Source organism: Drosophila rhopaloa, unplaced genomic scaffold (genome assembly GCF_018152115.1).
Source record: "Drosophila rhopaloa isolate 14029-0021.01 unplaced genomic scaffold, ASM1815211v1 contig_167, whole genome shotgun sequence".
Classification (NCBI taxonomy): domain Eukaryota; kingdom Metazoa; phylum Arthropoda; class Insecta; order Diptera; family Drosophilidae; genus Drosophila; species Drosophila rhopaloa.
The window spans coordinates 335,503-349,754 of record NW_025335047.1 but is presented as its reverse complement, the minus strand read 5'-3'; the positions used below and the strand labels follow the sequence as shown (position 1 = coordinate 349,754).

The 14,252-nt window shown below is 44.0% G+C and overlaps 1 protein-coding gene across 8 annotated transcripts in view; it reads left to right on the top strand.

Annotated features, from left to right (window-relative positions):
* LOC108045110 (rho GTPase-activating protein 100F) overlaps positions 1-12,453 on the top strand; it is a 40,516-nt gene extending 28,063 nt beyond the window's left edge. For 5 of the 8 annotated variants that reach the window (XM_017124316.2, XM_017124315.2, XM_017124318.2 and 2 more), the window contains exons 5-11: positions 52-1,151; positions 1,219-2,329; positions 2,399-2,478; positions 2,535-2,844; positions 3,535-3,788; positions 5,622-5,751; positions 5,855-12,453. In XM_017124316.2, coding sequence (XP_016979805.2) covers positions 52-1,151; positions 1,219-2,329; positions 2,399-2,478; positions 2,535-2,844; positions 3,535-3,788; positions 5,622-5,751; positions 5,855-7,533 — 4,664 coding nt within the window. In that variant the 3' untranslated portion in view covers positions 7,534-12,453. Of the gene's footprint in view, positions 1-51; positions 1,152-1,218; positions 2,330-2,398; positions 2,479-2,534; positions 3,789-5,621; positions 5,752-5,854 lie in introns of those variants that run through there. The other 3 variants (XM_017124320.2, XM_017124321.1, XM_017124322.1) reach the window with 3 other exon arrangements.
* The last annotated feature ends 1,799 nt before the right edge of the window (positions 12,454-14,252 follow it).

Genomic DNA, 14,252 nt, shown 5'->3' with positions numbered 1-14,252 from the left:
GGGCGCCGTGTTCGCCAGGCTAATCGGGCGTCTCTCTTCTTTGCCTTCCAGGAGATGGCCGCGAAATGACGGAATCACGATCTCGCTTGGGTCTGGGCCTTAACAACTACAGCCCGCAATCGGAGCAACTGGATATGTACTACAATACCCGCGGCGGTGGAGGAGGAGCAATGGGTGAGCCGCCGAATTGGGGCTACAAGCCTCCACCGCCACCGTCTTCGGTGATCACGGAGCAGCCCACGAAGGGTCACGCTTTCGCGCCGTCGCATGCTTACTATCAGAATGCCGGCACCCTGGAGAGTCTAGCGGAGAAGGTGCATGCTTTCTATCCGGGACAGCCGGGTGGTCCGCCTGTGGGTCCCTCAAGAAGAATGTCCACCGGCACTGGAAACATAAGCCTCGCTCAACAACACGCTAGATTCCCGCGATCCGGTTCGGATCAGCATTTACCTCGCGTTGAATATGCGGACTATTCCAATTCACTGGGACGACACTCCCTCTTGCGATCGAGTTTGAAGCCAGGAACAGCTGGAGGAGCTCCAATGCCAGTGGGAGTGGGTGGCACTCTCGGCCGCTATGGTCGCTACGATCAACAGAGAGGTGTATCCAAATACGGCCCCCCAGCTGGCGGGGCTCAATCGCTGACCCGTCGCTCGAGACCAAATCTGGACTACTCCAGCGATACGGAGGCCACCATTGGACCCAGGCCGAGTTACTACTACTACAACAGACCCGCCATCGGCAGCATGCCAAGGGGAGCGGGCGGTGCCGGTGGAGGAGTGGGTGCCGCTGCAGCAGCTGCCCTGCTGGCCGGAGCCGCTGATCTCAATAAGTTCAATTCGCTACCCAGGGAGCGACCCGGAGTAAGATTGCAGGGCATTCGTTCCAGGATGGGAGATCGCTTGGCAGACGAGAATGATGGCAACACTTCGGCACCTGAGTTCGATGCGCGGAGAGGCAGGGACCTGCGGCAGCGAATTACCGCCAGCCCCTCGATATTCACGGCTGACGAGTACCGCGCCTGGCTGAGAAGGGCTCCTAGCAGCTCTGCAATTGCGGAACAGATGCGGATGACTCGGGACATGTTTGCCCAGCCGCGTGCCCAGCGATTCTCCTGTAGCGCCGAGAACATCCATGACGCGCTGCGAAATGTTAGTATATTTTATAGAATTAAATAGAAGTAACGATTTTCCTATTAATATATTATTTTTCCCCCAGACGGAGAGCATTTACTCCAGCAGAACCCACATCCTCGGTACCGGTACTCTAGATCGGAACATGGGCCTTACCCGGCCCATCTCCGCATTACCAGTGCGTTCCATGTCCTCGCAGCACATTGGGGGAGCAGGATCTATTCGATCGCCCAGCATTCGACGCATGCGGCAGCTGTTGGAGCTGTCCGCTGGTCCTGCCAGTCCCAGCGGCAGCATCCTGAGCACTGGAGGTCACCAGAGTCCGGCACCAACGCCAAGTGCCACGTTGCCCCGCCCCCACCGCCAGATTGACATTAATCCGGCGGAGTTCGCGAAGTACAAGCTTGATAAGCCCATTGTGGATATTGGAGGGATCTCCGGAATGTTGTGGATTCATTTGCTCGCAGGTCGAGGTCTAAGGACGGCTCCTGAAGGAACGGGAGGAGCAGCGCCACCGTCCCAAACAAGGGACCTTTACTGCGTCATCGAGTGCGATCGCGTGCATAAAGCCCGGACAGTGGTGCGTTCCGGTGACCTACAGTTCGACTGGGATGAGTCGTTCGAGTTGGACTTGGTGGGCAATAAGCAATTGGATGTACTGGTCTACTCCTGGGATCCACAGCACCGGCACAAGCTGTGCTATCGAGGCGCCATTTCGTTATCGTCAATCCTCCGACAGTCTCCGCTCCACCAGTTGGCTTTGAAGGTTGAGCCCAGGGGCACGATATACATTCGTATGCGGCACACGGATCCCCTGGCTCTCTACAAGAGGAGGGGTCTGCCTAGCTTGCGGGCTGGCTATCCCACGCTCTTCGGCGCCGACTTGGAAACGGTGGTCAACAGGGAGTCTAAGAACGCGCCCGGATGTGCACCGGTTCCCATCGTTTTGAGGCGCTGTGTGGAAGAGGTGGAGCGTCGTGGGCTCGATATAATCGGGCTGTACCGACTGTGCGGCTCCGCCACGAAGAAGCGACTGCTGCGCGAAGCCTTCGAGCGCAATAGTCGTGCCGTGGAATTGAGCCCAGAACATGTTCCTGACATTAACGTCATTACCGGCGTGCTCAAGGATTACCTCAGGGAGCTTCCCGAGCCGCTGTTCACGCGCTGTCTCTTCCAGATGACAGTGGATGCCCTAGGTGATTATTTCATTTCAGATATTTCTGTGGGTATACTTTTAATAATATTATATTTTGTTGTTTTTACAGCTGTTTGCCTGCCGGATGACCCGGAGGGCAATGCGAAACTCATGCTAAGCATACTCGACTGCCTGCCGCGGGCGAACAGGGTAAGAAAAGCTGGCATATAAAAGAAAATGTTGACCCTTACCGCATAACGATATAGGCCACGCTGGTATTCCTGCTCGACCATCTGTCGTTGGTCGTTTCCAACTCGGAGCGGAACAAGATGTCCGCCCAGGCGCTGGCCACAGTGATGGGCCCACCGCTGATGCTGCATTCGGCGAGTGCGCAGCCGGGCGCTGACATCGATCACGCCCAGCCAATCGCGGTGCTTAAATATCTGCTGCAGATCTGGCCGCAGCCGCAGGCGCAGCATCAGCAGCTGGCGCAGCACATGGGCAACGCTGCTGGGGCGATGATGGGCGGCCTTGCCACCGCCGGGAGCATGAGCAATATGGCCGGCGTTGCTTCAGGTAACGTACTCCCAGTGTCCGATCCCCCACCTCAGAGTAACGCAAAAGCCCCAAGCCACCGACACAGAAAGACTCACACCGAATATAGGCACCACACTTGCAAGAGTTTGATTCTTTCTTTCGTTTCTGCTTCGGATGCATCGCTGCATCAGCAGCAGTTCCAATTCCAAATCTCTGCCACCCGCTCGCCCTCTTTTTTAACCTCAAGTGCGGCACGAAAACCGTTCTTACTGTTAGCTGTTATGCAACCCACATTCAGACATGGATACACACAGCTCTAAAAACACACCCACAACGGTTGCCACTTTCGGTGCCATGTTATGCTTAATTTGGGGCAATATCAATCATCATGCACCAAACGTACCCAAATAATAAAAAACTCATAACAATTTGAATAAGGTTTTGTAGACATCAAACATAGTTCACATTATCTATGTGATTCCGTGATTCATAAAAAATATTAATGTGTCCACAGTAGTTTTAAAGTTAAAATCCAGGCCCGATTAATATAAGGATAGCCATTAACGTTAGTACAACCGATAATATTTTATGTTTATAGTATAGAAGAACAGTTCGCGTTCAAGTGGCAGCCGTAATTCTCACTCACCTCACCCAGTCAGCCATCGACAACACCTCGAACCGAACCGCGTCCACATTAATATTGATTAATACAGAGTCCTATGTAGACAGGTCGGCGCGGCGAGTCAACAGGGCAGCGTGGAAGCAAAGTCAGTGCGTTGCCAGCGGACAGACAGCAACTTCTACTGCAGCAGCAGGCGCAGCTCATGGCGGCGGGCAATCTTCTGCGCTCGTCCACTTCGGTAACCAACATACTCTCCCAAGGCCATCCTCAGCTCTCAGCCACAGCCAACAGTCATCTGTATCAATCAGTAGTGGGTCAGTTAGCTCAATCGCATCGAGCCTTGCAACAAGCGGTGCAACAGGTAAACAAAAAGTAACCACACCACACAGTCAATATAACAGAACAGAGTCGAGGTCGCGAACAATAAGAAACAATGATTTCCGCAGAGAATACCTAACCAGATATACTTCTATGCAACTAACTCACCCACATTAAACACATATCGCACTCCTACTAACATCCTTCTTCAGTTAGGATGGGGCAAGACATTGAAGGCATTTTTTTAAGTACCTGTTGATTTTGTTCTAAGACAAAGGTTTTATTTAAATTGATAAACAGTCTTTATTAATTTTAATTATTATTTTATTTTTAAAGAAGGAAATTTGTTTTCAAGGGGTCTGGTCTGTTGAAAAATACGAATGCCCAATATAAAAGCTTATAAGCACACAAAATTATAATACCTTTTTTCTTTTTTTTTAGTATTATTTTCTGATTGCTTACTCTAAGGGATAATGCCTAAACTAACTCACAAATCATACCAAATCCATACAAAAACTGTACACAAATTCAGCATCATCTTCTAACTTTTCCTGTTGACCGTCATGCAAAAGATGATAATTACAAACATATTTACTCACTGAACTTTTATATATATATAAACCAATATGTGTTGTCAATTTGATTTGTGCTTTTTTGAGAATATCAACGCAAAAGAAATATAGTAAAGTAAATCATATTTTGCTGTGATTCCTGATCGATAGACGTTTTAATTGTGACATATGTATATCCATATATTCTAACATCAGTACGATATAAGCGACGTTAATGATGATGATTTAAGCGATGAGATAAATGTTGAACGGCGTATAAAGCATGATTGGCCCACTACTGGTAACAAATAATCATACTCGTAACGACCTTTTCTACCACATATATTCCTCTCCAATCCAATATCTAATCCATACAGCTTTGTATGCCAAGAAATGCCAAAATAACAAACACACATTGTAAATGCTTCATTCAACTCGTGTGCCATTGTAAAAACTTCATCAATCATTAATATTTTCGTTCCATTTGGATTGGTTACACCCCCTCCCAGGAATAGGTTTATCTTAGTTGGGTCACTTTTTTGAAGTTCACAACCCAAACCCCGACACCCTGTCGCATTAATTTACATAGTACCCGAAAGCACAGCTGATGTAGTGTAGTCTATTGTCTGGAGAGGACTCTTCTGTCCTCTTATTTAGTTAGTTGACAATTATCCATCAGGGTGCGTTTTCCAACTTTACTTTTGGCTTTAGAATTAACCTTCAATATTAACCAGCAGCTTAATTCACTGCTGACTTCACCTGCACACCGTTTATTCTCAAAGTTCGATTTTAAGTAAACGTTTTCTATAGACCCGCAATTGTTTTCCCTTAAAGTTATATGTTAAACTAATTTTATTTAATTCCTAAACTCAAACAATTTTTTTTATTTAAAGGCGAATAGCTTTTAATAGTTTTACCTTGTTTGCATGTCATCCAACTCACGTCTTGGCCTCACCATTCACCTCCAAAATCTATATTCCCAATCCAAATTCCAATAACAATATCAAATTGGTTAACGAATTGGCCGTCACCCATATGAGAATCGCATCGCGCACGAAGTGAAATTGTCTTTTGTCTATAAATCTAAATGTGCCCGTTGTATGTTTACGCACGTTTACCCACATGAGAACACCCATTAACACTCTCACACTAAGCCCCAAGCCGATTCAAAATTTAAAATTGTCTCCGCACCACCCAAAACAAAGAATTAGCACGTATTGCGCCCTTAACTCCCTTGAAAAATTCTTAAAGCCCTTGCCGATTAACATTTGACCAACTTGGCGGGTTCTTCCCTGCACCTCTCTCGTTTTTCTAATCTCTTGCAGCCCTATCAATTGGGGGGCTCAGTGGTCTCAGCAATTCCCGACCAATCGCCACTGCCACTTCCAGGCACACCCTCCCCCGGCAGTAGTTCGGCATCAACGGGCTCGGGCTCCGGATCCGGATCGGGTAAAAGTAAGTACAATAAATGCTCTTATCTGCCAGTGAAGCCAATTCATTGGTGTATGCTATTAAAGAGAAAAGATTACGTGGTTAATGCTCGTGTAATCTCTTGCAGGCACGGATACCATCAAGCGAGGTGCTTCGCCTGTTTCCGTGAAGCAAGTCAAGATCGTCGACCAGCCATCTAGCCCCTACTCCATCGTGATGAAGAAGCCGCCGCTGCAGAAGGATGCGCCCGTAGAAATCACTACGCCCACTACCCAAACGGAGGCAGCCTCAGCCCTGGGAAGCCACAATAGAGACAAGGAAAGCAATGGGACAGCAACTCGTAGGGGAAATGTGGTCTTCTATGAACCGCAGAAAGCGCAATCCAAGAGTTCGGGGAATGACGAATCCAGCTACAGCTCTAAGTACGCCAGTTTGGATGCGAAGAAAAGCTGCTTTGGAAGCAGCAGCTACATGCCCAGCAAGGCGAGTACCATCTCCGCCGGCGAAGACTACAAGGCCATGCGGAACAAGTCGAGTGCCACATCCAGCTCGAGTTCATCCCAGGCCACGGTACTGAGTGCTGGATCAACGGCCACCTCGGCCCCGACCACCTCATCGGACGATTCGGATGACCTGGTCTCCTATAAGTCTTCGGCCTCCACGAACGCTTTGCTGGCCCAATCGCAGGCCATGACCACTAGCCAGCTGATGTCCAAGTATCTAAAGCGGGAGCCAAGGGTGCAGTTTACGCCCATCAAGTCCCCTGACTCGCCCTCGCCTCCGGGTGGCGGCGACGGCCTGCCAAAGGGCACTTACCAACTTGTCACTCCCGCCTCGGGATCATCGAGCAAACCAGGTGCCACTACTGGAGCCATAAGCAAATACACCACCAGCTCAGCGGACTCGAATACAAACGCAAACAGCCAGAAACTGGCATCGCCCTCGCGCCTGTCCAGCGGCAAGGACAGCAGGACTGCAGCCGTGAGCAGCACCACTGCCTCTGCCTCGCTTGTTTCCACTGGTCGCCGACTGTTCGACAGCCTGGCCTCTTCATCATCCTCGGAAACTGAAACCAAGACCTACATAGGCGGCACCACTTCGGCCGGCGGGGCCACCAACACCACCACCTACACCAACGATACTAGAAACTCCAGCAGCAGTAGCAGTAAGTCGGGAATGGGAGGGGTATCTGGGTTGGGATCGGGCTCGGGATCAGGCTCCGAGCACAGAAGCTACGGCAGCGCGCTTTTCGGGAGCAGCGGTCTGGGCAACGGGAATGGCAGTCACAACCACTCTGGCGCCAGTCCAAGTCCCTTCACCACCACCAACGGCAATGGCAAACACAACACCATGCATCTGTACGGCACTCTGCCCAAGAACGGTACCTCGACGGGGGCCGCTCTATTCGGCGGCTCGGCCAACAGCTCGTCCTACCACTCCTCGGGCAGCGGAAGTGGCAGTGGGGCGGGCACTGCCAGCAGCAGCGGGGTGAGCTCCATGACGGGCTCCACTAATAGCTACGACTTCTACACGAGCAGCAGCTCCAGTGGAAGGCCCTTCGCCAACGGGGGCAACAACTACCACACTCTAGGCACCTATAGGGCGCAGTACGCAGCCACCAACCCCTTTCTCGACGCCTTCGACGAGAAGCCAGGCAGCAATGGGGGCGGCAGCGGAGGCAGCAATAGTCACGGGGAGGAGAAGCTGGGCGCGGACAAGGGCCACCATAGGGCGGCGGTGATGGCGGCCTTCCAGTCGTCGGGAGACTCGAAGAACGGTAGCGATGAGTATGACGATATCAAGTGAGGTGCGAGGAAGGGTTAAATGCGGTTAGGAAGAAGGTATAAAACTATAACTACGTTTATACGCAGGTCACTTTCAATTCTGAATGTATTTCGAAAGCTTAACCCCTTTTAAAACTTTTTAAATTTGTATTATTAATTAATTCGAATAAATTTAAAAGGTCATTACCTAAAATGAAAAATGTCTACCGGAATCCGCCAAAACTATTAATTTGTTACATAATCTTTTTCTGTAAATAACTTTGTCCTTATTGTTTATTGGAGTGCCTGTGTATAAGCGTAGTTACTTAACGAAAAAGTACGAAAATTATTGCCATACAATGCTGAACGTGTTCTTTTGAAGTATTTACAGTTTACAAATTTACAAAATACGATCGAAAAACGAATATAAACCGTTAAAATGAATGATATGCTACGAGTAAAGCACACGAAAGAAAAGAAATCCCTAGCCAGCTAAAGCCCCAATAGCAATTCACTTAAGCAACCAGATTATGAAACTATATAGTAGTTGAGCTCAGTGTATTTATGTCATAAACAACGGAAGCTTAGCCATAGCAGCTTCAACACTTCTGTAACGCTTGACAGTGGGCAGTTATTTGGGTACCATAAATCCGAATTCAATAACATTTACGAGCAGTATTTTTGAATGAACTAAAACATAAACTTAAAACAGCAGCGTATACAAAAAAATTACAATTAATAACATACAGAGATAAAGTTTAACAAAAGGTTGATCGCGCATTTAATTTTTACATACAAAAAACTTATACACAAACTATGCGCCTCTAATAGACATGCAACTACGTCGATGACATATTTTTGCATACTCCCGTTTCGCAGTGGAATCTGTTCCACGACTTTCTAGCCCTAAATCTATCCACATCGTCTGTTATGTGTGTGTTTCAATGTGACCAACTCTCTAATCTAAAAAAGTATAATACATGACTATGACAAACTATCCATATGAAATATTTAACGACTTTTGAAGCAATATATTTGCCTAAAATGTTTATCTACGCCTCTTATATATATCTCTATATACACGTGTCTATGTGATCAGAAACAGAATCAGATCAGGACAAAAGCGCTGAAAAGTAATCTTATATTCGCTTGGTCAAGCGACTGATCATTTCAGATAAAACTCTCGATTCGGATTTCACATATACAGACACCACACGGATACTAACATGCAAAATACAAATACATGAATTTATTGACGAATCGATGTGCTTAGTTTTTGTATGAAACAAAGTCTGATATACACACTAATATACAACAGTACAGTATAATATTTATAAACATTTAAACATAATTATACATGCGATGAAAAACTAAAAAAAAGAAGGAAACAAAGGAATGCTAAAAATATATACTGCAAAATAACAATTTAAACACTTTGCGATTAAGTAGAACTTTACAGCAGTTATGTTTTTAAAGCTTTTTATAACGTACGACCAACTGTGCTTAACCCCAATCATATTGAAAATTACATCTAAATGAGCCTATAATTAACAACGCTGCATAAAACCCTATGAATCACAAATAATACGAAACTGTAAATACCTAGAAAGTAATTAATCAAACTACTGGTCAAAAAAACGTCAGTTGAAACTAGGTCACACCAACTAGTCATAGGCATCGCCGTTAAACACACATAGCCTAGGGTAAAGTATTATTTAAATGGGGCAGCCAAGAATCATAGTAAACAAAAATAAATAACAGCTAGTCAGAAAACAAAAAACAGTGGAAAAACCAAGTTAAATCCAAAATATTTATGTTAGGTACCAAACAAAACGCAAAATCATTCGTCTTCATGCGAGTACAACTTCCTTCAGCAACTCAACAAAATCAATTGAAATAAAGTTCATGTTTATATAACATTTTTCATAACTAACCAAATCTGTATAATCCCAAGCGTAAGCGTAACTATATCCAAGATTTTGTATTAATTGATTTGAGCCATTTATATGGAATATCAATTGAGGAGTCCGATGGAGCGTTGAGATTTTAAATAGCTAATTATTGAGTTAATTTTGTCAGATTTATTTAATACTTATGAAGAGCATTTAAAGTGTTGAACATAATTCTTAAACCAAAGAGTTATATACCCCAACTAAGGCAACCAAATAGTTGAGGCAAATTGATTTTTATATAGCGAATTGTTAATTATTGCATATAGCGAGTAGTTTTTAATAAAAGTCACAAATAGGTGAGCAAGACAGGAGTTTTCATTTGTGGTGGTCGCGACTCGCGAACTGCCCTAGCTGCCCAACCTGTTTTAAGATTTTAACGTGGTACATACCAAAGAATATTCAATGTTACTACAGTTGTCGCCTTCTTTTAAACACAAGAATAACTCTTATACCCCTAGTAACTCTCAAACAAAGTTCTCTTAATTTGTTCACCCTAAAAGCTTTAATCGTTGAACGATCCGAAGGTTACAAATACGAGACATATTCTACAAATACCAAATAAAAGTAGCGAAGAAACGGAGGATATCATGAATAGGACAACACGTTGATTTATTTGCAAGTTGTTGTGGCTTCTTAGTCGTAGTTAGCTTAGCCTAAGATGTGGGAGCTGGTAAAGAATCGGAGGTGGTCAGTTGGTGGTGGCTAGAGTAACTGGAGGCTGCGACTGCGAGGGCGCGTGTTATGGCTTTTGCCGCTTGGGGCTGCTTTTCTGGGCCCGATCCTGTTCGATATGTATTTGTACTTGTACTTAGAATTCGTAAGCATACACTATGGAATATATATCACTGTGTCATATCGTACATTTAAAGCAAAAAAGCAACCAAACTGGAGCTGGGCGAAGAAGCCAGAAGAGGGTAAATTGTTAACGCAAGTATTGACGTATTGAAATATGTATACAAACCTAAATTGATAGCGGACGAGCAACTACATTATATACATAGTGAAATAACAAACTAAACCTTAACACGATTGGCAGGCAACCAAGTACTACAAATTGTGCATTTAATTTAGAATAACTATATAACTGATACAAAAACCAATCCAACTGTTAGCTGGCGAATGATGACGGAAAATGAATTGAAAATTATGCTAACACATTAGGCGTTAAAGTTAGTTAACAGTAAATGAAACAGAAACGAACTAATTTACCGAAATGTATTGCACAATATCGAACACTTATAAATATTAGCGAAGTAACTAAGCCTGTTGTAATAACACGCATACAAATAGAATCGGATACGTAGGCGAAGGTTGCAGAATGCAGATTCAGATTCCATTTAGGTTATGTTCAAAACTCGATCTCGAAGTCGGATCTGCAAGCGACCGATTCCACGGCGGAAATCTCCGATTGTTTGGAAGGGAGCTCAGTTGTATTACGGTTTGGATAGTTTGGATATTGCATACGCCTAAGTATATATAACGAAAGTGTGAATTTATGTATGTATTAAATGTGCCTAAACTTTCGTTTACTTTTGAATCACGACAAACCTTCCGCCCACGCCCTTGTTATTTTTATTTCCGGCCCACTTTGAAACCCTTTGACGCTTTATGGGGATTTTATTTTGTTTTTAAAACGATCTTGAAAGAATGCAATTGAGGCTAAGATTTCTTCTGTCAACCTTAACAAGTAAATGGAGACCAAATGCTCAGGGCTTTAGCGTGTTATAGTAGGCGTAATATAAAAAACAAAAACAAGGGAAAACCCAAACTAAGAACTAAGTGCAACACATCATGAGCATACTCCATCAAACGTTAGGCCAATGCATTTAAGTTTAAACTTTAGCTCTTGTCATCAGCAGCAGTAGCGGCGGGTGCAGCACCAACATCAACAACAACAGCAGGCACAACAAGAACAATCCAGCAAACAAATTTACAAAATCCAAGCAATCAATTTGTTGAAAAGACTGAAAACCATAAAAACAAAAAAGGGAACGAAACAAAACTTAACCCACAACAAGAGACACCAAGAGTGTTAATAGAAATCGACATCAAACCAGAAATATATACGACTATTTTGAAGATCCCCAGTCATAAAAAGGCTCAGAGTTTTCTTGTGTTTACAATCAGTTTAAACGTTTCAGTTGATTCCTTTTCTAGCTCGGCGTTGAACTTTAACGAAGTAACATATTAATCTTAAAGTAATAGTAAAATATTAGCGAAAATAATAATAATATTACCACCCGCATTTTGCTACATACTTAATATGCAAGTTTAATAATTAAAAGCAATAAGAAATAGTCTAACAAATAGTTCAAAACTTATCGAAAAGAAGGCGGAGAGTTTTCAAGTAGGCAGGAAAACACTACCAAATAGATTGTCGGCAAAGGACTCACACGTTTCCCAGGGCGTTTTCCAAAATTAATTCTGATATATAGAACTTTGAAGTCATTTTCCAAACCCACCATAAACGGAAGCGAAAAGAACAAATTATACTTAAAGTAAATCTAACCGTTTTCGTTTGCTTAACCTTCTTCTTTATTTGGTCCTTTCCATACGAATTACAAGCATATGTATATATCTCGATATATTATTGCGATCCCCAGACCTATAACGCAGATGCAGCGGACAAGCTAACCCACGGAGCAAGACCCAATCCAACCAACTGACACAAACGAGTATTGCGGGGCGACATTAGCGAGGATTCGTTAAAACGGATAATACTCTGATTTACCACTGCCACAAGGAAACAAACAAAAAAAAAGGAGATATTTTGCATATAGCGTAAAATTATATATTTAAAAATGACTAATTTGGCAAGAACACGGCGAAAATTCATTGCAATTATTCAAGTAAACTTAACATTATAATTTATTCCAAACAAATAACAACAATAATTATCGTATAATTATGGAAAGCAAAAACAAAAAAAAAATTAAAAACGAAATCGTTCTTTGCGTGAGAATAAGCGATGTTACATTATTTAATGAAAATATATACATATAAATACAATATTTGTTGAATTAATTATTTTACGGGAGTGATTTGGCTGAATTATTTACAACCTGATAACTTAGCAACAATTAAAAAGAGAAACTGACATGGTAAGTAGATAGTGCCGCCTAATTTTTTACGTACTGAATGTAATGTGAATGTCATTCCAAGTACTGAGCCTGCGGAGATTGTGGGATAAAAGATGTCCTTGATCCTGACCCTTGGAAGAATTAGGCTTCTAAGGGGAAAGTTGCACTGCAGAGATTTTTCCGTTTATGGATATATTTAACGTGATCGACAACTCGCTATACAAATCTAAAAAACTTTGTGTGATTTGAGACGTTACAGTACGACCTGGATAGTTACCAATGAAAGCTGTGTCGTCAACATACGATTCCAAGAGGGTACCCGGTTTCCTAGGATTCGGTAGGCATTCACAGCTAAAAAATTTCATTTTGGTCGAGTTTTCTACAAAAATTATGATCTAACCCCTTATGAAAAATAGCGAAATCCGGAGGATCCGGAAAAATCAACTTTTATTGAGTTTTTTTGAGCAAAACCATGGGAAATAATGGTCGCACGATGGAATGCCTTACCTCGTTGAATTCGTTATAAAATTTCCAATCGATTGGCATTCACAGCTAAAAAATTTCATTTTGGTCCATTTTTCGCCAAAAAAGATGAACTAACCCCTTATGAAAAATGGCAAAATCCGGAGGATCCGGAAAAATCAACTTTTATTTCGGTTTTTTGATCAAAACCTTGGGAAATAATGGTCGCACGATGGAATGCCATACCTCGTTGAATTCGTTATAAAATTTTCAATAGATTGGCATTCACAGCTAAAAAATTTCATTTTGGTCCAGTTCCCTGGCCACCGCAGGATACGGGAAGGCGCTGGGCGTGGTACGCCAACTGGCCGAACTGGGAAAGCTGGGTGAGATTTTGGATTTCTGATCATTTTATACCTTTTTTATTCAATATCAAGAAAACTGGAATATATACTTACTAATGATACTTGTCCTGGTCCTAGAGCACGTTTACTGCACGGAGACGCCTCCTTATAACCAGGGAGCACGCCTCACAGCCTACGAACTGGTTCACGAGAAATTCCCTGCCACCTTTGCTTTGCTGCGGGCTAAAAACGTGGCTGCCGTCGTGGTGGGAGCAGATCGGGTTAGTATATGTAAATTTTCTTTTTTGGTTTTCTGGCCAAATTGTATCTGAAAGTAAGATTATTTGAAACATTGTCTAATCGGTTATCTTTTTTATCAGGTTGCCGCCAATGGTGACACGGCCAACAAGATTGGCACCTACCAGATCGCCGTAGTGGCCAAGCACCACGGCGTTCCATTCTACGTGGCCGCCCCGCTGACCTCTATTGATTTGGCGATTCCCAGTGGCGATCACATCATCATCGAGGAACGGCCCGACCGCGAAATGACTCCCGCATCGCTGCGCCGGGCATCAACTGCTGGAATCCCGCCTTCGATGTCACTCCCGCCTCGCTGATCACCGGCATCATCACGGAACGCGGCGTCTTCAAGCCGGCGGAACTGAACGCAGCCATCAGCAAGCTGCTCGAGTCGTAACAGGCGCGCAGGAATTGTTGTTTACGAATGCACTCCATTCCCCCAAAAAATACGAAACCACAAAAAACAAGAGCACTAACACTGGCTCGGAATAGGCATTTTGCCAGCTGAGTTTTGTTTACAAAAACGTGTTCCCGCCTACCAAGCAGATATGGGTCGCCAAAAATTATGAACTAACCCCTTATGAAAAATGCCAAAATCCGGAGGATCCGGAAAAATCAAATTTT